The 27,863-nt window shown below is 43.6% G+C and overlaps 1 protein-coding gene and 1 long non-coding RNA gene across 2 annotated transcripts; one reads left to right on the plus strand and one right to left on the minus strand.

Annotated features, from left to right (window-relative positions):
* The first annotated feature begins 3,324 nt into the window (after positions 1 to 3,324).
* Positions 3,325 to 24,660, plus strand: LOC137356499 (uncharacterized). Its single transcript, XR_010971091.1, has 4 exons — positions 3,325 to 3,523; positions 5,181 to 5,266; positions 17,302 to 17,368; positions 24,366 to 24,660. It is a non-coding gene; the product is annotated as an uncharacterized lncRNA (long non-coding RNA).
* Positions 24,661 to 26,071: 1,411 nt separating this feature from the next.
* On the minus strand, positions 26,072 to 26,863 carry LOC137356352 (histone H2A-like). Its single transcript, XM_068022234.1, has one exon. The coding sequence runs from the start codon at positions 26,861 to 26,863 to the stop codon at positions 26,423 to 26,425; it is 441 nt and encodes a 146-aa protein (XP_067878335.1). The 3' UTR covers positions 26,072 to 26,422.
* Between the last annotated feature and the right edge of the window lie 1,000 nt (positions 26,864 to 27,863).

Here is a 27,863-nt window from a genome sequence, read left to right on the forward strand (position 1 = left end):
TTCAATCCCGATGACAATCGGACATTCCAAAGCCCCAGAAGAGGCCCGTCCTGTCTCCATGATCGGAACACTTGCCGCGAGCAAAGTTTCACCCGAATTAAAAGGACTTTTTGCGAGTTAAACCCGTTCCATTGCCGCACCGCTCGCCCTCCCTCAGCAGCTCGCTGACGTTTTCTCCGCTTTTTGATCAAAATCTGTCATCGAAATGCACATTTTCCCTCAAATTCCCACTTGGAGATTCAGCAGAACATCAGTGCTCTCCTGCGGCAGGAAAACCTACTTATTTTGGAGAGAGGAGACACGGAAATACTGCTTTGAAACCGAGCACACAAACACAGTGGACAGTGTCTCTCGCCCGCCCCAGTGTTCCAGCTTCCGGAGGTGGGTCACCTCCCGTACCAGTCTGTGGATCCCGCAGAGGTTAGTTTTACATTCCGAGGCCTGTATCTGTTCATTCCTCAGATCCAGGCAATCCACGCACCTTTGGTTGCCCAGATTTATAGGCAGTAACGTGTCATAGCTTTGGCTATGTTGATGATGGCCTGTTTTCAGATGGTAGGGTTATTCCCAGAAATAATGAGTTATTCTGTTAATCATGCATGTCTTGAGGTCGAATCCAATAGGCAAAAAAGAACCGAGAGGTTCAGCATCTACCCAGAAAAAAAACGCAGTGCTGGGGAATAGAGGAACTGAGAAATAATCCTATACACAAAGCATAGAGAGAGACAAAATCACACAGGAGGGAGTCTTTGCGCCTAATATTGTTTTATTCGTTCGTGGGATGTGTTGCTGGCTAGGCCAGCATTTATCAGCCATCCCTAATTGCCCTTGAGAAAGGTGGTGGTGAGATGACTTCTTGAACAACTGCAGTCTTTGGGGTGCAGGTGCTCCCACATGCTGTTAGGAAGGGAGTTCCAGGATTTTGGCCCAACGACAGTGAAGGAACGTCAATATAGTTCCAAGTCAGGATGGTGTGAGCTTGGAGGGGAACTTGCAGCTGGTGGTTTTCCCATGTATGTGCTACCCTTGCCCTTGTAGGAGGTAAAGGTCGCTGGTTTGAGAGGTTCTCTGGAAGGAACCTTGGCAAGTTGCTGCAGTGCATCTTGTAGATGGTACACACTGCTGCCACTCTGCATCGGTGGTGGAGGGAGTAAACGTTGAAGGTGGTAGGTGGGGTGCCAATCAAATGGGCTCTTTTGTCCTGGATGGTGTCGAACGGCTTGAGTGCTGTTGGAACTGTGCCCATCCAGGCAAGTGGAGAGTATTCCATCACACTCCTGACTTGTGCCTTTGTGGAGACAGGAGGTGAGTTACTCGCCCCAGAATTCCTAACCTCTGATCTGCTTCTGTAACCACAGCATTTATGTGGCTGGTCCAGTTCAGTTTCTGGTCAATGGTAATCCCCAGGATGTTGATAGTGGGGGATTCAGCGATGGTAATGCCATTGAATGTCAAGGGGAGATGATTAGATTCTCTCTTGTATTGAGACACGAACACAAGAAACAGTAACAGGAGTAGACCAGATGGCCCATCGAACCAGCTCCACCATTCAATATGATCATGGCAGATCTCGGCTTCAACTCCACTTTACCACCCTCTCGACCTCTGAGACTGAAAATCTGTCTCTCTCAGCCTTACATGTATTCAATAATGGAGCATTCACAAAGCTAAGATAATTCCAAAGATTCACAACACATTGCGTGAAGTACTTTCTCTTCATTTCAGTCCTAAACGACTGGCCCCTTATCGTGAGACTGGCTGGAAATAGAAACACGCTGTTGAAGATTTCCGTCTTGCACTCATCAGGGCAATGTGCAAGAATACCAATGTAAGGGAAAACAACTAATTTATTCTGCATGAAAAGAGAGTGATTAGTTGGCAAGTGAACTCTGATTGGTAGAGGCGTTGCCATGGAGAATGCACCACTTTACATTGACAAGCAGTTAACTGCCAAGCTTTGTTTGAAATTTAAACCAGGCAGCTTGACTCTGATTGGTCAAGTCACAACCCTGAGGAGCGAACCCGTGAATGGCTGTCACTTATTTTGTTTAGCTGAAACCGGTGCAATGTTTGTATAATAAATAAAAACAAGAAATGCTGGAACCACTCAGCAGGTCTGGCAGCATCTGTGGAAAGAGAAGCAGAGTTAACGTTTCGGCTCAGTGACCCTTCATCGGAACTGGATGTTCTTTCTGACTGCAAAGAACAGGGCCATGTGTATTAATATATGCAGCTACCAGTACACGCAAGTGTGCCACACTGTGAGCCCTACTGACAATCGTAAATTGGTCATCAGTATAATTCTTAGTGCACTGGGGATTATTCAGCAAATATCTAATCACAGAATTACATTTAATGTTGGACACTCTGATTTGAGTTTTGCAAGCAAGGGCTTGTTGCGTACGTCTGTACCTTGCCCATTGCGAACAGTGGAAGGGACATGTGGTATGATATGATCTGTACCTTTATAAAACTATGGCTTGGCTTGAACTGGAGTACTCTGTCCAACTCCGGGCACGACACTTTAGGAGGGATGTGAAGGCATTAGAGAGCATGCAGAATAGATTTATGAGATTGGTTCCAGGGATAAGGGTGTATATTGACGAGGATGGATTGGAGAAACTGGGGCTGTTTTCCTTAGAGGAGAAGAGATTGAGAGGATATTTGATGGAGGTGTTCAAAATCATGAGGGATTTGAATAGAGCTGAAGGGGAGAAACTGTTCCCATTAGCAGAAGTGTCCAGAACCGGAGCACATCGAATTTAGATGAATGGCAAATGAAACAGAGGCGACATAAAGAAAAAAAATGCAGTGAGTGGTTAGGATTTGGAATGCAAAGAGTCATAGAGTTACACGGCACAGAAACAGGCCCTTTGGCCCATCGTGTCTGTGCACGGTATGAAACTGTGGTGGAGGCAAATTCCATTGTGGTTTTCAAAAGTGTGTTGGATAATTATCTGAAGAGAGAGAGAGAACAAAATGTTGCAGGACTAAAGGGGAAAGGGTGGGGCGAGTGGGACTGGGTGAGTTGCTGTTGCAGAGAGCCGACACGGAGACGACGGGCCGAATGGCCTCCTTTGCTGTGACCATTCTTTGATTCTGTGTTCAGGCATGTCAATTTTTGTTCGATAACACTCCCGTGAAGGACTTTGGGTCGATTTATCCCTTTAATAAGCCCATATAAATTCCGTTGCTGCCACTATTTCATTTAGTTTGTCAGGAAGAGAGGTCTGCCCGCAGTTTTAAAGTGATGGGAAATGCGCATGCGCGTTCGGCTCCCCCCCACCCACCCCCTACCCCCTGCTCTGCCAAAGGATGTCCCTTCTTCTGTGCTCGGCTGATCATGGTTTGAAGGCATCAGGGAGCGGAGAGACCACAGGCTTAAGCGGGGGGAGCAAAAGCAGCTTCCTGGAGAGCAGCACATCGTTTTGCGCCTGTGCCCGCAGATGGCCTTTGGATCAGGTTAAAGCCAGCGGCTGTTTTAAGAGGCGGAGTGGAGCATGATCTGGTTCCGGAACATGGAGTGAGTGGGGGAAGGGCGAGGTCATACTCGGGCTGCGTGTACATTGTTGGGTAACATAGACGGTAAATCACCTCGATCTTTCAAATCATTGTTTGCATTCTTGCCTCAATCACTGATGAATATTCCGAGTTCAGTCCCCCGCTCACCTTGTTTGTTGCTGGACAGACCATTGTTGAAAGCGAGCAGGATCTGGGGAGTTTCACACAGAGTCTCTCTTGCAGATTTTTTTTTCCAAAATATACTTTATTCATAAAAATCTGTAAAAATTACATTGCCAAACAGTTTCCAAACAGCACCAAAAAATACAAACATTGCAAGGGAGATCAGTTTCCTTCAATACTGTCATGTGTTTCTTCCCAACCCTTCCGTTTCACAATTGTCATGTCAATTACAGTTTTACATTTACAGCAATTGAGAATATTAACGATACAGTTCGAGGGGTTTCCCATTGATCTAGCCCCTCAGTCCAGCTTGGTGGGGGAACCTTACACTGTGGTCTTTCCCCATTGAGCCTTTGCTGCGGCTGCCCCAAGCTTTAGTGCGTCCCTCAGCACGTAGTCCTGGACCTTGGAATGTGCCAGTCTGCAACATTCGGTGGTGGACAACTCTTTGCGCTGGAAGACCAGCAAGTTTCGGGCAGACCAAAGGGCGTCTTTCACCGAATTGATAGTCCTCCAGCAGCAGTTGATGTTTGTCTCGGTGTGCGTCCCTGGGAACAGCCCGTAGAGCACAGACTCCTGTGTTACAGAGCTGCTTGGGATGAACCTTTTCAAAAACCACTGCATCTCTTTCCACACCTGCTTTGCAAAGGCACATTCCAGGAGGAGGTGGGCGACCGTCTCTTCCCCACCACAGCCAACCCGGGGGCACTGTGCGGAGGGGGCAAGACTTCGGGTGTGCATGAAGGATCTGACGGGGAGGGCCCTTCTCACCACCAGCCAAGCTACGTCTTGGTGCTTGTTTGAAAGTTCTGGTGATGAGGCATTCCGCCAAATGACTTTGACGGTCTGCTCGGGGAACCATCCGACAGGATCCACCGTTTCCTTTTCCCGTAGGGCCTTGAGGACATTCCGTGCAGACCACTGCCTGATGGACCGGTGGTCAAAGGTGTTTTTCCGCAGAAACTGCTCCACGAAGGATAGGTGGTACGGCGCCGCCCAACTGCATGGAGCGTTCCAGGCGAAGAGTGTGAATCAACTCATTTCAAAGATATGGTTATTTTGGTTCCGTGCGCTGAGTTCTCCAGAACCATCTTGTTGGTGAGTGCGAGGTACATTGTTGCTCTCTCAAATGCATCAATTTCCTGCTTCTGTGACACACAGGCCCTCAACTCGGGGTCAATTAGCTGACAAGAATTGTTGTACAGACCGGGTTACCTGAGGAAGCAATTCAGAATTTTACAGATAGTCACTGGGGAGTGAGAAATGTAAACCTGGCTCATTGTTCCATCAGGTAGTCCCATTCATAAGTCCCGGGTTTGGGTTTTGTCTGGTGATAACTTTACTAAGAACTATCCTGCACACACTTGGTATATCGTGGTTTCACCTCTCCAGATATTTATTAGAAACAAATACAATAAATTATAATTTTGCTATGCTCTCCCCCAATCTGTCCATATGTTATAGCTAATATTGTTCTTGTATGACTATTCTTGTAGCAGAATACTTCCATGATTTCGAGTAGGTGTGCCTTTTCCCCTCCCAGATCACAAGGAAGAGTGTGGACAGCTCCTTCTTACACAGAGTAAGTACATTATCTCTCACAGAACGTCACAGACAGCAGAAGTAGTCAGTCCCACATTGATCTGAAGTTCCAGTGTTCCACAGTCACATTGAGCAGTAGAATCAGATCTTGTTTTCAAGCACACAGACACGCACACACACAAACTGATACAGTGGCCGTCAACACTGGTGGCAAATGATTAAGCCCAACAGCTAACATACAATACCAGAAAACAAATGGCAGTCGTGGACTGAACCAACCTACTCTTGTAACAGTCACAGATAACCTCATCTGGCACTGCCTAGAGAACTGAATCAACTGTGACACAGAGAAAGAATAGTACAAGACACTGACAATTCAAAATGACACTCACACTCACATACATTTCTAGTCTAACAGATGAATAATCAGTCCCATAGTCACGAAATGCAGCACAGGCTGAAGTACAGAATAATACATATGCTCAGAAACAGTGAATGATAGATTGAGAAACAATCACAATCACTTGCTGATCCTATGACTGACATATAATACAAGAGCATGATAGATGCAACATGAATCCCAAACTCATACACAGGAATAGAGACTGGTAGCTGCAGGATGCTCAGACGCCATGACTAACAGTTCCATAATTAATCTCAAACTCACATCGGTAACAGAGTCTAACAGATGTTACAGGCATATGAAATAACAGAGACTGAGAGATAGAATTAACAACACACTCACATCATCATAGCTGGATAGATTCAGAACCAATTTCACATTCACCTTGAATATCTGGTACAGAATGAGCAGATGCATGGGAACATTACAACATGCAAGTTCCCCTCCAAGCTATACATCATCCTCATTTGGAACTATATCGCTGTCCCTTCACTGGCACTGGGTCAAAGTCCTTTAACTCCCTTCCTGTCAAGACTGTGGGTGTATCAACCCTACATGGACTGCAGCAGTTCAAAAGGCAGCTGACCACAACCTTCTCAAAGGCATCAGTGGTAGGTAAACATTTGGAAAACATTCTGAGGGACAGGATTAATCTCCAGTTGGAGAGACAGGGATCAATCAAAAATAGTCAGCATGGCTTTGTCATGGGGAGATCGTGTATTGCAAATTTGACTGAATTTTTCGCGATGGTGGCTGGGCATGTCGATGAGGCTAAAACAGTTTATGTAGTCTACATGGACTTCAGTAAGGCTTTTTATAGGGTCCCGCTTGGGAGATTGGTCAAGGAGGTAAGAGCCCATAAGATCCAAGACAATTGGGCAAATTGGATCCAAAATTGGCTTAGTGGCAAGAGGCAGAGGGTGATGGTCGACAGTTGCTTTTGTGATTTTAAGCCAGTGACCAGTGGCATACCGCAGGGATCAGTTCTGGGACCCTTGCTGTTTGTAGTATACATTAATGATTTAGACGTGCAACATAGGAAATAGGAGCAGGAGTAGGCCATTCGGCCCTTCGGGCCTGCTCCGCCATTCAAAAAAGATCATGGCGGTTCCTCTAATTCAGTACCCTGTTCCCACTTTCTCCTCATATCCCTTGATCCATTCAGCATTAAGAAATATATCTATCTCATTGAATATATTTAATGACTGGGCCTCCAATGCCTTCTGCGGTAGAGAATTCCACAGGTTCACCACCCTCTCAGTGAAGTAATTTCTCCTTGGTTCTAAATGGCATACCCCATATCCTGAGACTATGACCCCAGTTCTGGATTCCCCAGCCATTGGGAACATCCTCTCTGCATCTAGCCTATCTAGTCCTGTTAGAATTTTACAGGTTTCTATGAGATCCCCTCTCATTCTTCTAAACTCTAGTGAATATAGGTCTAGCCGACCCAATCTCTCCTCATACAACAATCCTACCATCCTAGGAATCGGCCCAGTAAAGCTTCTTTGAACACCGTCCATGACAAGAGCATCCTTCCTCTGATAAGGAGACCAAAACTGCACACAATACTCCAGATGTGGTCTTACCAAGGCCCTGTATAACTGCAGTAAGACATCCTTGCTCCTGTCTTCAAATCTTGCAAAGAAGGCCAAAATACCATTCACCTTCCTAATTGCTTGCTGCACCTGAATGCTTGCTTTCAGCAGCTGGTGTACAAGGACACACAGGTCTCGTTGCACCTCCCCCTTTCCCAATCTATCACCATTCCGATAATATTCTGCTTTTCTGTTTTTACAACCAAAGTGGATAACCTCACATTTATCCACGTTATACTGCATTTGCCATGCATTTGCCCATTAACCCAACTTGTCCAAATCACATTGGAGCCTCTTTTCATCCTCCTTACAGATCACATTTCCATCCCCCCAGCTTTGTGTCATCTGCAAACTTGGAAATGTTGCATTTAGTTCCCTCACCAAGTATTAATATATATTGTGAATAGTTGGGGCCCAAGCACTGATCCCTGCAGTACCCCACTAGTCACTGCCTGCCACCCAGAAAAAAGACCCATTTATTCCAATGCCCTCTTTTCTGTCTGTCAACCAATTCTCAATCCATGCCAGTATATTACTCCCAATCTCATGTGCTTTAATTTTGCACACTAACCTCTTATGTGGACCTTATCAAATGCCTTCTGAAAATCCAAATACACCACATCCACTGGTTCCCCCTTATCTATTCTACTAATTACATCCTCAAAAAACTCCAGCAGATTTGTTAAGCATGATTTCCCTTTCTTAAATCCATGCTGACTTTCCTCAATCCCGTTTAGACTTTCCAGGTGTTCTGCTATCACATTCTTTATAACAGACTCTAGAATTTTCCCCACTATTGATGTAAGGCTAACTGCTCTGCAGTTCTCTGTGTTTTTATCTCTCCCTCATTTTTTAAATAATGGCGTTACATTTGCCACCCTCCAATCTGTAGGAACTGCTCCAGAGTCTATAGAATTTTGGAAGATGACCACCAATGCATCCACAATTTCCAGGGCCACTTCCTTTAGTATTCTGGGATGTAGATTATCTGGCCCTGGGATTTGTCAGCCTTTAATTCCATTAATTTCCCTGGCACTATTTTTTTTAACTAATACTGATTTCCTTCAGTTTCTCCCTCTCATTTGCCCTTGGTTCCCTAACCTGTCGAGGAGGTTATTTGTGTCCTCCTTTGTGAAGACAGAACCAAAGTATGTGTTTAATTGTTCTGCCATTTCTTTGTTCCCCATTAACATTTGCCCCATTTCTGACTGTAAGGAATATAGGGGGTATGATAAGTATGTTCGCAGATGACACAAAATTGGTGGTGTCATAAATAGTGCGGAGGAAAGCCTTAGATAACAGGATGATATGGATGGGCTGCTAAGATGGGCAGAGGAGTGGAAAATGGAATTTAATCCTTAGAAGTGTAAGGTCATGCATTTTGGGAGGACTAACAAGGTAAGGGAATATATAATGGATGGTAGTACCCTAGAGGGTCAGAGGGACCTTGGTGTACTTGTCCATAGATCACTGAAGGCAGTAGCACAGGTAGATAAGCTGATTAGGAAGGCATATGGATTACTTGCCTTTATTAGCCGAGGCATAGAATATAAGAGCAGGGAGGCTATGACAGAGCTGTATAAAATGCTAGTTAGGTCACAGCTGGAGTGCTGTGTACAGTTCTATCATACCAGAAATGTTGGAGAAAACAGGGCTCAGTGAGAGAGAGAAACTGAAGGAAATCAGTATTAGTCGAGAAATGGTGTTGGGGAAATTGATGGGATTGAAGGCTGATAAATCCCCAGGGCCTGATGGTCTGCATCCCAGAGTACTTAAGGAAGTGGCCCTAGAAATATTGGATGCATTGGTGGTCATTTTCCAAGATTCTGTAGATTCTGGAACAGTTCCTACAGATTGAAGGGTACCTAATGTAACTCCACTATTTCAAAAAAGGAAGGTAGAGAGAAAGCAGGGAATTATAGACCATTCAGCCTGACGTCGGTGGGGGGTAGTTCTAGAGTCCATTCTCAAAGATGTTATAACAGAACACTTAGTGAACAGTGGTAGAATTGGGCAGAATCAGCATGGATTTACGAAAGGGAAATCATGCTTGACAAATCTACTAGAATTCTTCGAGGATGTGACTAGTAGAGTTGATGAGGGGGAACCAGTGGATGTGGTTTATTTGGACTTTCAGAAGGCTTTTGACAAAGTCCCACATCAGAAATTAGCATGTAAGATTAAAGTGCACGTGATTGGGGGAGTGTAGTGTGATGGATAGAAAATTGGTTGGCAGACAGGAAGCAAAGTCATGGATAAATGGGTCTCTTTTTCTGAATGGCAGGCAGTGACTAGTGGGGTACAGCAGGGATTGGTGCTAGGGCCCCAGCTATTCACAATATATATTAATGATTTAGATGAGGGAACAAAATGTAATATCTCCAAATTTGCAGATGACACAAAACTGGGTGGGAGGGTGAGTTGTGAGGAGGATGTAGAGAGGCTTCAGGGTGATTTGAACAAGTTGAGTGAGTGGGCTAATGCATGGCAGATGCAGTATAATGTGGATAAATTTTAGGTTATCCACTTTGGTAGCAAAAACAGGAAGGCAGATTATTATCTGAACGACTATAAACTGAGAGAGGGGAATATGCAGCGAGACCTGGGTGTTCTCGTATACCAGTCGCTGAAGGTAAGCCTGCAGGTGCAACAGGCGGTAAAAAAGGCAAATGGTATGTTGGCCTTCATAGCGAGAGGATTCGAGTACAGGAGCAGGGATGTCTTGCTGCAATTATACAGGACCTTGGTGATGCCACACCTGGAATATTGTGTGCAGTTTTGGTCTCCTTATCTGAGGAAGGATGATTGAGATACAGAAAATTATGAGGCGCATATATAGGGTAAATAGGAAGAAACTTTTTCTCTTAGCGGAGGTGTTAATAACCAGGGGGATATAGATTTTAGTTAATGAGGCAGGAGGTTTAGGGGTGATTTGAGGAGAAAAAAATCACCCAGAGGGTGGTTGGAATCTGGAACACACTGCCTGAAGGGGTGGTAGAGGCAGGAACCCTCACAACATTTATGGACTATTTAGATGAGCACTTGAAACGCCATAGCATACAAGGTTCCGGGTCAAGTGCAGGACAATAGGATTAGAATAGTTAGGTACTTGATGGTCAGCGTGGACACGATGGGCCAATGTGCCTGTTTCTGTGCTGTATAACTCGATGACTCCATGACTCTAATTAGGGGTAAGCAATAAGTGCTGTCATAGCCAGTGACATCCACATACCATGAACGAATAATAAAAGAAACAATTAATCTCACAGCAACATAAATTTTCAGAGACTGGTACATACAGAATTGCACAGACCATATCAGAGAACTTTGTATACATAATTAATGGCACATTCCCATTCAGCAACACAGAATGACAGGTACAGAATTACTTTCACAAAGACATATATAATACCAGAGACAGCCCAATACAGAATGAATCTCACACACTTTCATGTAGGAGCAGACACAGATGGATTTGAAATGAATCCCAAGCTCATACACAGAATAGGCATTGAGAGATACAAAACTAATCTCGCTCACATACAGTACCAGAGATGCACAGTTACAGAACAAATCCCACATTCACATTCAGTATATAGGAATGGATGATATGAGCAGGAGTAAGCCATTCAGCCCCTTAAGCTTATAGCTGATCTGTGCACTAAATCCATCCATTCACTTTGACTCCATATCCATTTAGATACTGAAGTCACAAATAAAAAAAATATATATAAATCTCAGATTTAAAATGAATATTTGATCTAGGAGTCATTGTTTCATTTGTGGGGGAGATTTCCTCACATCTACCACACATTGTGTGAATAAATATGGCATTACTTCTCTCCTGAATGGCCTGCCTCTGCTATTAAGGTGCTGTCCCATTTAGAATTAGAATTAGAACATTACAGCGCAGTACAGGCCCTTCGGCCCTCGATGTTGCGCTGACCTGTGAAACCATCTGACCTACACTATTCATTTTCATCCATATGTCTATCCAATGACCACTTAAATCCCTCGAAAGTTGGCGAGTCTACTACTGTTGCAGGCAGGGCGTTCCACGCCCCTACTACTCTCTGAGTAAAGAAACTACCTCTGACATCTGTCCTATATCTATCACCCCTCAACTTAAAGCTATGTCCCCTCGTGTTTGCCATCACCATCCGAGGAAAAAGACTCTCACTATCCACCCTATCTAACCCTCTGATTATCTTATATGTCTCTATTAAGTCACCTCTCCTCCTCCTTCTCTCCAACGAAAACAACCTCAAGTCCCTCAGCCTTTCCTCGTAAGACCTTCCCTCCATCCCAGGCAACATCCTAGTAAATCTCCTCTGCACCCTTTCCATAGCTTCCACATCCTTCCTATAATGCGGTGACCAGAACTGCACGCAATACTCCAGGTGCGGTCTCACCAGAGTTTTGTACAGCTGCAGCATGACCTCGTGGCTCCGAAACTCGATCCCTCTACTAATAAAAGCTAACACACCATATGCCTTCTTAACAGCCCTATTAACCTGGGTAGCAACCTTCAGGGATTTATGCACCTGGACACCAAGATCTCTCTGTTCATCTACACTACCAAGAATCTTCCCATTAGCCCAGTACTCTGCATTCCTGTTACTCCTTCCAAAGTGAATCACCTCGCACTTTTCCACATTAAACTCCATTTGCCATCTCTCAGCCCAGCTCTGCAGCCTATCTATGTCCCTCTGAACCCTACAACATCCTTAGGCACTATCCACAACTCCACCGACCTTAGTGTCATCCGCAAATTTACTAACCCACCCTTCTACACCCTCTTCCAGGTCATTTATAAAAATGACAAACAGCAGTGGCCCCAAAACAGATCCTTGCGGTACACCACTAGTAACTAAACTCCAGGATGAACATTTGCCATCAACCACCACCCTCTGTCCTCTCTCAGCTAGCCAATTTCTGATCCAAAGCTCTAAATCACCTTCAACTCCATACTTCCGTATTTTCTGCAATAGCCTACCATGGGGAACCTTATCAAACGCCTTACTGAAATCCATATACACCACATCCACTGCTTTACCCTCATCCACCTGTTTGGTCACCTTCTCGCAAAACTCAATAAGGTTTGTGAGGCACGACCTACCCGTCACAAAACCGTGATGACTATCGCTAATGAACTTATTCTTTTCAAGATGATTATAAATCCTGTCTCTTATAACCTTTTCCAACATTTTACCCACAACCGAAGTAAGGCTCACAGGTCTATAATTACCAGGGCTGTCTCTACTCCCCTTCTTGAACAAGAGGACAACATTTGCTATCCTCCAGTCTTCCGGCACTATTCCTGTCGACAATGACGACATAAAGATCAAGGACAAAGGCTCTGCAATCTCCTCCCTAGCTTCCCAGAGAATCCTAGGATAAATCCCATCAGGCCCAGGGGACTTATCTATTTTCACACTTTCCAAAATTGATAACACCTCCTCCTTGTAAACCTCAATCCCATCTAGCCTCGTAGCCTGAATCTCAGTATTCTCCTCGACAACATTTTCTTTCTCTACTGTAAATACTGACGCAAAATATTAATTTAACGCTTCCCCTACCTCCTCTGATTCCACACACAACTTCCCACTACTATCCTTGATTGGCCCTAATCTAACTCTAGTCATTCTTTTATTCCTGATATACCTATAGAAAGCCTTCGGCTTTTCCCTGATCCTATCCGCCAATGACTTCTCGTGTCCTCTCCTTGCTCTTCTTAGCTCTCCCTTTAGATCCTTCCTGGCTAGCTTGTAACTCTCAAGCGCCCTAACTGAGCCTTCACGTCTCATCCTAACATAAACCTTCTTCTTTCTCTTGACAAGCGCTTCAACTTCTTTCGTAAACCACGGCTCCCTCGCTCGACAACTTCCTCCCTGCCTCACAGGTACATACTTATCAAGGACACGCAGTAGCTGCTCCTTGAATAAGCTCCACATTTCGATTGTTCCCATCCCCTGCAGTTTCCTTCCCCATCCTACGCATCCTAAATCTTGCCTAATCGCATCATAATTTCCTTTCCCCCAGCTATAATTTTTACCCTGTGGTATATACCTTTCCCTGCCCATCGCTAAGGTAAAGCTAACCGAATTGTGATCACTATCACCAAAGTGCTCACCTACATCTAAATCTAACACCTGGCCGGGTTCATTACCCAGTACCAAATCCAATGTGGCATCGCCCCTGGTCCTAGACTTCCCCGCAACAGCTAGAAAATTGTCGATCTAACCTTTGAATTACTTTTAAATTCGTGTAAACTTTAAACAATCATACCTCAACCTTATGTATTCCAAGGAATGAAAATCTAGTTTATATAATGTCTCCTTATAGTCTATCCCTTGCAGCCCTGGCAACATTCTGCTGAGTTAGTGTTGCACTCCTCCCAGGGCTAAGAATTATTTCTAAGGTGCTGTGTCCATAACTGTACACATTACTCCAGATGTGGTCTCACCAGGGTTTTCTATAGTTGTAGGAAAACTTCCTCCACTTTATACCTAGCCCTCTAATTCTAAAGACTAATGTTCCAACAACATTTTTAATTCACTATGTCTCCTGACAATGCACAGGATGCACATTTATTATCTTTGTGTGTGACTACTACAATTTAGTGATCTGTGCACATGGACTGCAGAATCTCCTTCAACCCCCATAGGTACTAGCTTTTTGACATTTAAATAATAGTTGAATCTATTGGGGTTTTTTTGGTCCAAATTAGATGACCTCTCATTTTCCTTTGTTGAAATCCAAATGCCACATTCTCTTATTCAATCAATATCTCACCAATTTTTATGCTCACATCTACTTTATTTGTTTTACCACCATTCTTTGTTTCATTGGCAAACTTTGATATATGGCTCATTATTGTAATACCCAAGTCATTAATATGTGAGACCCCATCACAGATTCTTGTAGGTCACCATTAGTCAGTTTGTTCCAATTTGAGTACAGACTGATTATCTCCAGCCTGTATTCTCCTGCCTAAACAAGCAGCTTGTAAATAAGGTAAATAATTTGCCTTCTGTTCCAGGAACTTTAATGTTAGCTTACAATCCCATAAGTAGAATCTCATTGACTATCTTCTGGAATTTCATATAAACTGTAACCATTGATGTTCCCCTATTCACCACTTTAGTTATTTCCTCCGATTCTTCAATTAGGTTCATGAGATATGACCGACCCTTTATAAATGCATGTTGGCTCCCTTAATTAGCTTAAATTTCTCGAACGGCTCAACCACTTTGTCTTCATTATGCATTCTAATAACTTTCCCACAACAGATGTGAGCCCAACAGTTGTATCATATCCTGGTTTTGTTCTCTCACCTGTTTAAAAAAAAAATGTGGAGTTACATTTGCAATTCTCCAATCTAGAAGCACAATTCATGAATTGAGAGATCTTTGGAAGATTATGACAAAGCAACTGCAATTTTCCCACCCACATTTTTTAAAACCTTATTTTGGAAATCATCAGGTCCAGGGCATTTATCAGTCCTTAGTGCCATTATTATTATTTTAAATACTCTTTTCTTGGTTGCAATAAGCTTAGTGAGTTTTAATCCATGAATCGTTATTAATTTCCCTGGAATGTCATATACATTATCCTCTTCCTTTACTGTGAATATTGAAACAAAGTAATTATTCCACAAGCCTGCCATTTCTGTGTTTTCATTTGCAATGTTACCCCCATCTGTTTCTAAATCTACCCTTGGCTACCATTTTCCCTCTAATGTAATTGTAAAAACCTTAGTCTTAATTATGTTGTCCCTCATACATTTCTTTTCATATTCGTTTATTTTGCAGCTCTTAATGTATTTTTTGTCTTCCCCCCCGACCCTTGGATTTCCACTACTTTTTCACCTTGTATATGATTTTTCTTGTTGGTAAGCAGAACATTTGCCCTTAGGAATATATATTGGTCCTGTATTAGGAAAATAATTTTTGAACACCTCTCACTGTTCGTCTGTAGCTGTCCTTAATAATAGTTGTGATCATTTTACTGTCTCAACCCATTGAAGTTAGCCCGACCAAACCCTAAACTCTCAGTGGTTATGTTAAGTTTTTCCTTTTCAAACCTAACACTGAATTTGATCATGTTGGATAAATGTTCCCTTACTGTTAGATTATTAACTAAGTCTGGCTTATTACCAGATCTACTATGGCCTGTCCCCTTTTTCATTTTAGAACATATTGCTCCAGAAATCCGTCTGAAATGCGCTTTCTGACATAAGCTACTTTATTCTTCCTAATTTGCATGAGAATTGAAGTCTTCCATAAAAAAGAAAACGTTGTTTTTTTCTGCAAACATCTGTAACCTCCGAATTAATTCAGTCCTTTTTAAAAAAATCTGTAGACAAGTCCAAGTACAGTATTATATCCTGTCTTATTTCTCAGTTCTAACCATGGGGTAGCCACTGATAGGTTCCCCTTATCGATGTCTTCCATGAGTAATGTTGTAACAGTATAGAATCATAGAAACATAGAATCACCAAATAGCATAGATGTATTTACGGTATCTTTACTCAATGAGACTACTCGCTTACTTTTCCAATCTATCTAAGGACTTTATAAACAGGAACATTTAACTCCCAATCGTGACACCACGTGTCTGTAATGGCCACCATGTCCCACCTTCTAAGGTGAATTTGCACCTCCAGTTCACTCAGTTCATTTATAAAACTCCATGCATTAGTATATAGAACTCTGGTTTAGGCAATAGACTTAACTGTGTTTGTTACCTGATGCTATCTTTCCCACAACATTTAACTTAACATTTTTCTCCTGTATCTCTCCTGCTGTAACTGTATTAATTATTTGAACATTCCCTTCACCGGGAGTATCCATATTACTGTCTGTGACCTGACCTTCACCCTTTAAAAAAACAACATTTAAATAATCATCTTTAATATTCTTCCAGATGAGTCCCAGATCCATTGATTAAGTTAAAGCTTGATCTTATTAAAAACTCAACAAAAACTAACTGAAACTCAATTTCACAGGAAACCAAATGGATGGTGAAAGAAATTTGTCAATTTTAAGTTAGAAATGGCTATCCGTAGACATAAAATCCTGCCGGAAGGCATTGGATCCGGTCTTAAACTGCCACAGGCTGACAAAGTATGTTGGGGAAAAAAAACAGTTCTTGTGATCACCAGAAATTGAACTGCTTCGAAGGCAGCTATGGTCACCCTCACTATCGCACGTCATACAACTCACTACTCATAGGTATTTGCAGATGCAAACCAGATTAATAAAACAATTTGCAATCATTTTAATCTGAATGGGAACAAACTGCTGAGGATCTTTCTCCCCAGATTAAAATAGTTGCTCATAAATGGTTATCTCGAGGCACCACTCGCTTTCATCCAGAAGATGGCACCAACCTCCAATAGTTTGGTTCTTGTGAATTGTGTACACATATGCAGACTACTGTGTCCCTGCTGCTGCTTGGAAGCTGGCCAATCATGTTGCCTCAGAAGGGACAAGGACGGTGATCAAATAAATTAACAACATACAGAAAGAAAACGTAGAACGTTATAGTCCTGTTAAAAGCCAACAGTCTCTCTGATGGAACTGCTACATTAATGCAATAATTAATTCCAGTTACTTATTCAGGCACCCCTCCTTTCTCAGACACATATACGGATGCAGAGGCTCTTTGAAAATGTTATCTAATTCATCCATTCGTGCATTTTCCCCCATAACCCTGCACATGTCCCTCCCTTGATGTATTTATCGAAATCCTTTTTGAAAGCAGTTTCCTGAATCTGCTTCTGCTCCATCAAGCGGTGTATTCCATACCAATTAGCTACATATTTGTTGTCCCATTTTGTCTTTGAATCTTGTGCCAATTCGTTTGAATCTGTGTCCTCTGATAGAGATTGAATGCATCACTCATTCCGATACATTACAAGAGACGGACATTTACAGCATTTAAATTTTCCACAGATGCTGCCAGACCTGCCGAGTGCTTCTAGCATTTCTTGTTTTTATTTACAGCATTTATCTCATCCTCACATAGTTTAAAGGCGCTAAACGTGATTGTATTTCGCTTGTCTAACAGGAAGCAGAGTTACAGCGAAGTCAAAGGCTGATTGTCAGGCGATAATGAACTGGTTCTGCAACAAAGGGTAAGTGGGGGAGGGGAGGCGCCATTCTCAGGCTGTGTCTGTTTAAAATGTGGGTTAACATGGAAGAGAAAATGGTTTTGCATTTAAAAAAAAACCCTTCCAGCTTTCTTTTCCCAAATCATTGGTTACTTTTACTGAGTTAGTTTTAATATTACTGTGCTTGTTGTTACTGGGCAGTGAAAAATGGGAAAGATGGCTGACAAACAGGATGCAGGGAGCTTTACTCAGATTACACCTATTCCAAGCACCAGGCAACAGTCAGAGCTGGACTCTGTCCTATTCTGTTAACTGCCCAGACCTTGAAGACGAAGATCAATTGTTGTACAGCCCATGCGCCGGTAGGTATGTGCCAGGAAATAATCTAGAACTGTATAGGTAGTCACATGGGAGTTGCAGATATAAACCAGGCCGGCCAATTTCACTGCTCCATCGCGTTGTTCCATTCAAGGACTAGGTCAGGGTTTGTGTTGTGTCTGGATGCTGGTAACTTACTATATAACCATTCTACTCACCGAGAATGCTCACCTAGAATGCAAAACTTGACTGCTCCGCTACTGTAGTGTGGTCAGACAATAGCAATTTTCTATCTCCGTTGCTGCTTTCCATATATATATATATATATAATGTACACACACATTAATTGTACTTTTACTGACATATTCTACTCCGCACCTGTCCTTATCTTATACCAAATGCTGTTTTTTTTGTTATTCTCAGAGCAAAAAAAAACTTTGAGGAGAATAAATGGGAGAATTCCTTCTCCCAAGCCACAAGGAACTGCAACCAGCTCCTCACACACAGTCGGCACATCATTCTTCACAAAGTGGACAGACACAGGCCTCCTATCACATCTACTGTCACAGGAAAGATGCAGTCAGACCCATAGTGTTTGTAGTACAAAGAACAAAGAAAAGAACAAAGAAAATTACAGCACAGGAACAGGACCTTCGGCCCTCCAAGCCTGCACCGATCCAGATCCTCTATCTAAACATGTCGCCTATTTTCTAAGGGTCTGTATCTCTTTGCTTCCTGCCCATTCATGTATCTGTCTAGATACATCTTAAAAGACGCTATCGTGCCCGCGTCTACCACCTCCGCTGGCAACACGTTCCAGGCACACACCACCCTCTGCGTAAAGAACTTTCCACGCATATCCCCCCTAAACTTTTCTCCTCTCACTTGGAACTCGTGACTCCTAGTAATTAAATCCCCCACTCTGGGAAAAAGCTTCTTGCTATCCACCCTGTCTATACCTCTCATGATTTTGTACACCTCAATCAGGTCCCCCCTCAACCTCCGTCTTTCTAATGAAAATAATCCTAATCTGCTCAACCTCTCTTCATAGCTAGCACCCTCCATACCAGGCAACATCCTGGTGAACCTCCTCTGCACCCTCTCCAAAGCATCTACATCCTTTTGGTAATGTGGCGACCAGAACTGCGCGCAGTATTCCAAATGTGGCCGAACCAAAGTCCTATACAACTGTAACATGACCTGCCAACTCTTGTACTCAATACCTCGTCCGATGAAGGAAAGCATGCCGTATGCCTTCTTGACCACTCTATTGACCTGCGTTGCCACCTTCAGGGAACAATGGACCTGAACACCCAAATCTCTCTGTACATCAATTTTCCCCAGGACTTTTCCATTTACTGTATAGTTCACTCTTGAATTGGATCTTCCAAAATGCATCACCTCGCATTTGCCCTGATGGAACTCCACCTGCCATTTCTCTGCCCAACTCTCCAATCTATTTATATTCTGCTGTATTCTCTGACAGTCCCCTTCACTATCTGCTACTCCACCAATCTTAGTGTCGTCTGCAAACTTGCTAATCAGACCACCTATACTTTCCTCCAAATCATTAATGTATATCACAAACAACAGTGGTTCCAGCACGGATCCCTGTGGAACACCACTGGTCACACATCTCCATTTTGAGAAACTCCCTTCCACTGCTACTCTCTGTCTCCTGTTGCCCAGCCAGTTCTTTATCCATCTAGCTAGTACACCCTGGATCCCATGCGACTTCACTTTCTCCATCAGCCTACCATGGTGAACCTTATCAAACACCTTACTGAAGTCCATGTATATGACATCTACAGCCCTTCCCTCATCAATCAACGTTGTTACTTCCTCAAAGAATTCTATTAAGTTGGTAAGACATGACCTTCCCTGCACAAAACCATGTTGCCTATCACTGATAAGCCCATTTTCTTTCAAATGGGAATAGATCCTATCCCTCAGTATCTTCTCCAGCAGCTTCCCTACCACTGACGTCAGGCTCACTGGTCTATAATTACCTGGATTATCCCTGCTACCCTTCCTAAACAAGAGAACAACATTAGCAATTCAATTTACATTCATGATTTAGACGTGAATATAGGAGGTATGATCAGTAAGTTCGCAGATGACATGAACATTGGTGCTGTTGTAAATAGTGAGGAGGAAAGCCTTCGATTACAGGACAATATAGATAGGCTGGTAAGATGGGCTGAGTTGTGGAAAATGGAATTTAGTCCGGAGAAGTGTGAGGTGAGGCATTTTGGGAGGAGTAACAAGGCAAGGGAATGTTCAATGGATGGTAGGACCTTAGGAAGTACAGTGGGTCAGAGGGACCTTGGTGTACTTGTCCACAGATCACTGAAGGCAGCAGCACAGGTAGATAAGGTGGTTAGGAAGGTATGTGGGATACTTGCCTTTATTAGCCAAGGCATAGAATATAAGAACAGGGAGGTTATGATGGAGCTGTATAAAACGCTGGTTAGGCCACAGCTGGAGTACTGTGTACAGTTCTGGTCACCACACTGGAGGAAGGATGTGATTGCACTGGAGTGGGTGCAGAGGAGATTCACCAGGTTGTTGCCTGGGCTGGAGCATTTCAGCTATGAAGAGAGACTGAAAAGGCTGGAGTTGTTTTCCTTAGAGCAGAGAAGGCGGAGGGGAGAAAAGATTGAAGTATACACAATTTGGCGGGGCATTGATAGGTTAGATAGGAAGACACATTGTCCCTTAACGGAGGGGTCAATAGCCAGGGGGCAAAGATTTCAGGTAAGGTGCAGGAGGTTTAGAGGGGATTTGAGGAAATTTTTTTCACCCAGAGTCATAGAGTCATACAGCATAGAAACAGGCCCTTTGGCCCACTGCGTCCATGCTGACCATAATGCCTATCTATACTAATCCCACCTGCCTGTATTAATTCCATATCCCTCTATGCTTTGCTCATTCAACTAGCTGTCCAGATGCCTCTTAAATGTCGCTACTGTTCCTGCCTCCACCACCTCCTCAGGCAGCTCATTCCAGTTACCCACTATTCTTTGTGTGAAAAATTTACCCCTTTGATCCCCTTTAAACCTCTTCCCTCTCATCTTAAATCTATGCCCTCCAGTTTAAGTCACCCATACCATGGGAAACAGACTCTGTCTAATTACCCTATCTATGCCTCTCATAATTTTATATACCTCTATTATGTCCCCTCTCAGCCTCCTTTGCTCCAGGGAAAATAGACCCAGCCTATCCAATCTCTCTTTATAACTCGAGCCCTCCAAACCAGGCAACATCCTTGTGAATCTTTTCTGCACCCTCTCTAGCTTAATCACATCTTTCCTGTAGTGTTTCAACCAGAACTGCACATAGTACTCCAAATGTGGCCTAACCAACGTTATGTCCAACTGTAACATGACGTGCCAACTCTTGTACTCAATGCCTTGGCTGAGGAAGGCAAGCATGCCATACACCTTCTTCACCACCCTGTCTACCTGTGTTGCAACTTTCAGGGAACTATGTACCTGCACCCCAAGATCTCTCTGCTCAACAACAGTCCCCAGGACCCTGCCATTCATCGAGGGCCGAAGGGCCTGTACTGCGCTGTAATGTTCTATGTTCTATGTCCTGCCCTGGTTTAACTTCACAAAATGCATCACTTCACACTTGTCTGCATTAAATTCCATTTGCCACTCCCTTACCCACTTTCCCAGTTGATCCATATCCTGTTGTAACCTGAGACAACCTTTTTCACTGTCCACTATATCACCAATTTTGGTGTCATCTGCAAACTTACTAATCATGCCCCTTACACTCACATCCAACTCATTAATATATATGACAGAGGGTGGCTGAAATCTGGAACACACTACCTGAAGAGGTGGCAGAGGCAGGAACCCTCACTACATTTAACAAGTATTTAGATGAGCTCTTGAAACGCCATAACATACAAGGCTATGGGCCATGTGCTGGAAAATGGGATTAGAATAGGTAGATGCTTGATAGCCGGCACAGACATGATGGGCCGAAGGGCCTCTTTCTGTGCTGTATAATTCTGTGACTCTATGACTCGAGCACATTAAGAATGAATCTTTAAATTGCACACCATCCCATAAACTGTTATTGAGAATTAAAACACACCCCAAAGATTGGGAAACAGAATGAATCCCACATTCACAAACACTCCGAGAATCTGAATGAAAATGAATAAATCCCACTTTGACATAAATCACCAGAGACCAAGTAATACAGAATGATTTCCATTCATATACAGATACTGAATTTATCTCACGCTTACGTACAGTACCAGTGAGTGTCAGATTCAGAATGAAATCCTAGTTCACATAGAGTATCAGAGTGAAAGGTTCAGAATGTTTTTGGGCCTTATATATGGTGCCGATGTCTGACAGCAACAATATTAGTCTCAGAATCAAACAAAATACCAGCACCATAGAAGATACTGAGAAATACTCTAAGGCTGACACAATTTGAATTAAACATACACTCAAACACAATATTAGAGAGTGAAAGATGTACAATCAGTCACAAATTCACATACCATACCACAGGCCAATAGATGGACAATGAATGCAATGCTCACATATAATACCAGAGACTGACAGATACAGAGTTAATTCCAAGCTCACACACAACACCAGAGACTGACAATTGCAGCATACATGCCAAACTCAGATACAGTATCAGAGGGTTATAGATACATAATTAATTTCAGGGACGTAAGTTACCAGAGACTGGCATACATAAAATAAATCACACACTCACTTAAAGTGCACACATAAAGTGAAACTCAGAACGAGTCTCACACTCACGTTCAATACCTGCGATGAGAGCTTCGTTCATTTAAGGCCTCAGACAGAGGTCAGAGTGGGATCCAGAAATTAACTGCCCAATGACACTTTGAATTAGTCTTTACAACTTTTATGAAGGGACTAGATAAGGGTGTGAGGAGGAACTTTAGAACGTTTTCAAGTGATATGAAACTTGGAAACTAGTGCAAGTAAAATAGTATATTGCAGTCTGTAGAATGACATAAACCAGATGGAAAATGGCCAGAAGCATAGCAGATGGAGTTTAATGCTGGGAAGTGTGAAAATGATGCAGTTTGGGAGGACAGTTTTTTTATTCGTTCATGGGATGTTCATTTGTTGCCCATCCCTAACTGCCCTTGAACTGATTGGTTTACTGGGCTATTTCAGAGGCCATTGTTGTGCTTCTGCAGTCACATGTAGACCAAACCAAGTGAGGATGGCAGACTTCCTTCCCTGAAGGACATTAGTGAACCAGATGGGTTTTTACAACAATCGACAATAGTAGCTATTCGACTAGTTTTTAATTCCAGATTTATTAATTGAGTTCAAATTTCACCATCTGCCATGGTGGGATTCAAGCCCAGAGCAAACACAAACACTAGGGCTACGGGCCAAGTGCAGGAATATGGGATTAGAATAGTTGTGGGCCTGCTTCTGTGCTGTATAACTCTCTGACTCTGTGACTACGCTACAGCCTCCCTTCAACAGATATGGAAAGACAATATGTTATTAGTGACACGATGTTCAAAAGTGTAGGTGAACAGAGAGACCTTAGTGTCTATTAACCTAAAGCCTGAAAAGTTATAGGCAAGAGATGAGTTGGTTCAAAGAACAAATGCATTACTTGGTTTATAAATAGAGAAAAAAGGGATATAAAAGCAAATAATTAATACTCAAAATTTACAAATCACTGGTTAGGCCTCAGCTGGAGTAGTGTAGACAATTCTGAGCACCAGAAGTCTGGAAATATGCATGGGCTTAAAAAGGCAATAGTAGATGTATATGTGGAGTTTAAAAGCGATGAGGGACTTCAGTTATGAGGAGAGGTTGGAAAAGTTAGGAATGTTGGAGCAGAGAAGGTTACAAAGCGACCTCATAGAGGTTTTAAGATGATAGGATTTTGGTAGAGTAGGTAGGGGAAATGATTTATTCTGGAGAGTGGGTCCATAACTGGATGTCATTGATTCTAAATCTTTGAAAACATAGAGAAGGGAGGTGAGGAGAAATTGTATCTCATGTTACAATGTGCAATACTGTATTACAAAAGTTGGTAGCAGCTGATTCCATAAATAATTTTCTAAAAGAGTGAAGAGAAACATATAGATGGGAAACCTACAAGGTTATGGACTAAAGGGAATTCTCCATTAGAGGCGCAGGCAGGAAAGTGGAGTTAAGGCCACAATCAAATCAGCCATGATCTTATTAAATGGCGGTGCAGATTCGAGGGGCCAGATGGCCTACTCCTACTAATTTCTTATGTTCTTATGTTAAAGGCAGGGATGTAGAATATGAACAAATGCTCGTTCAAAAAGCTAGCAGTGACACGAAGGGACAAATAGCACCCCTAAGCTTCAGTGGTTCCATGATTCCATGACTGGGACTTGATTAAGGTGGCAATTGCCAACAGGATGGAGATGGTCCTCCATGCAGTGCTGTAAGCTTCCAGGAAATGATGACCGAGGATATATCCCTGATTAGAGAATTAACTGGAATTCAAATCGGGATGTAAAATAGAGATTGGGACATATGGCAGAAAGGGAATTGATAAAGAGTGAGATTTTATAATTGGGTTTATATTAATTGCCGTTATTTGCTAATGTGAAATTGGCAGGCTTTTATTGAAGTTGATACAGTTACAGTTTAGTTAGCACTACCTCACCCCAGCCATCCTTTTAAACCCTCAGAGCTCCATTCGAACTGACAGAGGGACAGACTGCATCCAATCACAGCTTGGGGAGGTGGGGGCGGCGACATTCCTTGAGTGCCTAAAAGCTGCCTCAGCAAGAAACGCAAGAACGGCTCTTTTAAGAGCCACTAAATCAGCGAGGGAAAGAGCTACGATTTTGTGTGACCAACCGCACCGCATAAATGTCTCATAATTTTCAGATGTTTACTCTCCCCTGTATCTTTTCTGGAAAGAGAAAGACACTGATTTATAATCTCTTTTCTTTTTCCAAAAATATAGTTTATTCATAAAAAAATGCAAATAAATATCAAAACAGTTCAAATTTGATATTTCAGAAAGTGCAATAGAGATCAGATTCCTTCGATACAGAACATGATGCCTCACAACTCTTGTCATTCCATATGTAATGCATTGCACAGCAAAAATCATTGTTGGTGCATCCAGCCCGAAGGGTTTTACATGGGTTCCAGACCCTCGGTGTACAATAGCGGGAGGACCTTACACAGTGGCCTGTCCTCATTGAGCCTTTGCGGCAGCTGCCCCAAGCTTTAGTGTGTCCCTCAGCACATAGTCCTAGACCTTGGAATGTTCCCAGTCTGCAACACTCGGTTGTGGACAACTCTTTGCTCTGGAAGACCAGCAAGTTTTGGGCAGACCAGAGAGCGTCTTTCACTGAATTCATGGTCCTCCAGTAGCAGGTGATGCTTATCTCAGTGTGCGTCCCCATCAATTACCCATAGAGCAGAGTCCTGTGTTACAGAGCTGCTCGGGACGAACCTCGACAAAAAAAGAATGCTGCCTGTTTCCAGACCTGTTTTGCAAAGGCACATTCCAGAAGGAGGTGGGCAACAGTCTCTTCCTCACCACAGCCACCTCGAGGGCAGCGTGTGGAGGCGGAGAGATTCCGAGTGTGCAGGAAGGATCTGACAGGGAGGGCCCTTCTCACCTCCAGCCAAGCTACGTCTTGGTGCTCTTTGGAAAGTTGAAAGACACTGATGTCTAATCTCCCTACCACTTTTTGGCAATGGTGGATGTTGGGGATGGTGATGTTATACATTTTGGAGCAGATATACTGGTGTGTGGAGCTCATTTTTAGAACATTGATAATTTCCAGTCTCTTTAGCGGTGGCAGTTTTAAACAAAAACAATTTGATGGAAAGAACATGGAGAGACTATAAACGGGTACAATTCTAAAGGGGTGCAAAAGGGGCATGGGTGTACATATACATAAGTCATTGAAGGCTGCAGGACAGGTTGAGAGAGTGGTTAATAAAGCATACAGGACCCTAGGCTTTATCAATAGGAGTACAGAGTACAAGAGCAAGGAGGTTATGTGGAACTTGTATAAGACACTAATTCGGCCTCAGCTGGAGTATTGCAACCAGTTCTGGGCGCCACAATTTAGGAAAGATGTGAGGGCATTGGAGAGAGTACAGAAAAGATTCACGAGAATGATTCACGTGCATGAGGGACTTCAGTTATTAAGATAGATTGGAGAAGGTGGGAATGTGTTCCTCAGAGAAGGCCGAGACTTGATAGAAGTATTCAAAATTATGAGGGGTTTGGACAGAGTAGATAGGGAGAAAACCTTCCCACTCGTGAAAGCATCGAGAACGAGAGGGCATAGAATTAAGATAATTGGCGAGAAGGAAAAGCGACATGAGCCGTACCTTTTTTTTTCATGCAGGGAGTGGTTACGGTCTGGAATGCACTGCCTGAGAGTTTGGTAGAGGCAGACTCAATCAATGCATGCAAAAGGGAATTAGACAGCAGTATTAAAAAAATGTGCAGGTTACGGGAAGAAGGCGGGGAAATGTTACAAGGTGAATTCCTCATTCGGAGAGTCAGTGCGGACACGATGGGCCCGCGCAGTCAGAATTCTAATGATATAGGACACCAAGAAACCGGCTAAATCGCCCGCCTCCAATCTGCTTAATATCAAGCCACACTGCTAGCATGAAGTTAACAACCCTCAGGTCAGAAGCAGCCCTTTCACAGATTAAGTGGGTGGCTCTGAAAAGAGCCTTTGGGTTCACAGATTCAAGTCAGGCCGCTTCACTTGCCCTTCGTGCTCGGAGCGCTGGTTTTCTTGGGCAGCAGCACGGCCTGGATATTAGGCAGCACCCCGCCCTGAGCGATGGTCACCCCTCCCAGCAGCTTGTTTAGCTCCTCGTCGTTGCGGACGGCCAGTTGCAGGTGTCTGGGGATGATACGGCTCTTCTTGTTGTCCCGGGCCGCGTTGCCGGCCAGCTCGAGGATTTCAGCTGTCAGATACTCGAGCACAGCAGCCAGATAAACCGGGGCTCCGCCACCCACCCGTGCGGCATAGTTTCCCTTTCTGAGGTGGCGGTGAACACGGCCCACCGGGAACTGCAATCCAGCTCGGGAGGAGCGAGACTTGGGTTTGGCCCGAGCTTTACCACCGGTCTTCCCTCTTCCAGACATTGCCACAATCTCACAAACACTTTCACGAAGAATGATGTGCTCCGCCCACATTCCTCCTTCTTATACCTTCGGGAGGAATGGTGTTGGGGGCACTGCTGATTGGTCACTCGGCACTGAATCTCATTTCTACCAATCCAGAGAGCTGCTTATTTGACCAATCAGGAGACGCCGAGGAGGTGAGAGCAGCCCTATGCTAATGAAGGATGGGAGAAGGCCATGTTCCTGATTGGCTGATCAACCAGGATGTCATTTCCTGATGCGGTGTATCTTTCTGGTTGGTTACGTTGGACAACCAATTCGATTTCGTGCTCCTCACAGCCGCAATCTCTCGTAGCAGTTGGGACCTCCCCAGCCTCTGCTCTTCATTATCCTCGCGTAACTGGGATTTTCTGCCGCCATCTGCCCACTTCACCGGCACCCCTAGGTGAGGTGCCCATTCGGACAGCGGGTGGAGGCAGGATGGGCCGAATGGCCTTTTTTGGGTCTGTAACAATTCTGCGACTCTGTCTCCAGCTTTGTGGCCCCCGCCATTCCCTCTTTACCCGGACCGTTTCATATAAAGTTTACAGCACAGAAAGATGTCATTTGGCGCCCAGGAGCCCTGCAGACCGCACTTGAGCTACATATCCAGACACTTTTTAAATGAGTTGAGGGTTTCTACCTCGAATACCGTTACTTTTTTTAAAATTTCCAAAATATACTTTGTTCATAAAAATCTGTAAAAAAATACATTGCAAAACAGTTCCAAACAGCGCCAAGTCAAAAAAGTACAAACAGTGCAAAGGAGGTCAGTTTCCTACAATACAGGAGTGTGTTGCCTCACAACCCTTCCATTTCATTTTTCATGCCATATACATTTTACAGCAAACAAAAATTTTCCCGATACAGTTTGAGGGGTTTTCCATGGATCCAGCCCCTCAGTTCAGCTTGGTGGGGGGTCCTTACACTGTGGTCTTTCCCCATTGAGCCTTTGCTGCGGCTGCCCCAATCTTTAGTGCATCCCTCAGCACGTAGACTTGGACCTTGGAATGTGCCAGTCTGCAACAATCAG

The sequence above is a fragment of the Heterodontus francisci genome, chromosome 45 (genome assembly GCF_036365525.1).
Source record: "Heterodontus francisci isolate sHetFra1 chromosome 45, sHetFra1.hap1, whole genome shotgun sequence".
Lineage (NCBI taxonomy): Eukaryota > Metazoa > Chordata > Chondrichthyes > Heterodontiformes > Heterodontidae > Heterodontus > Heterodontus francisci.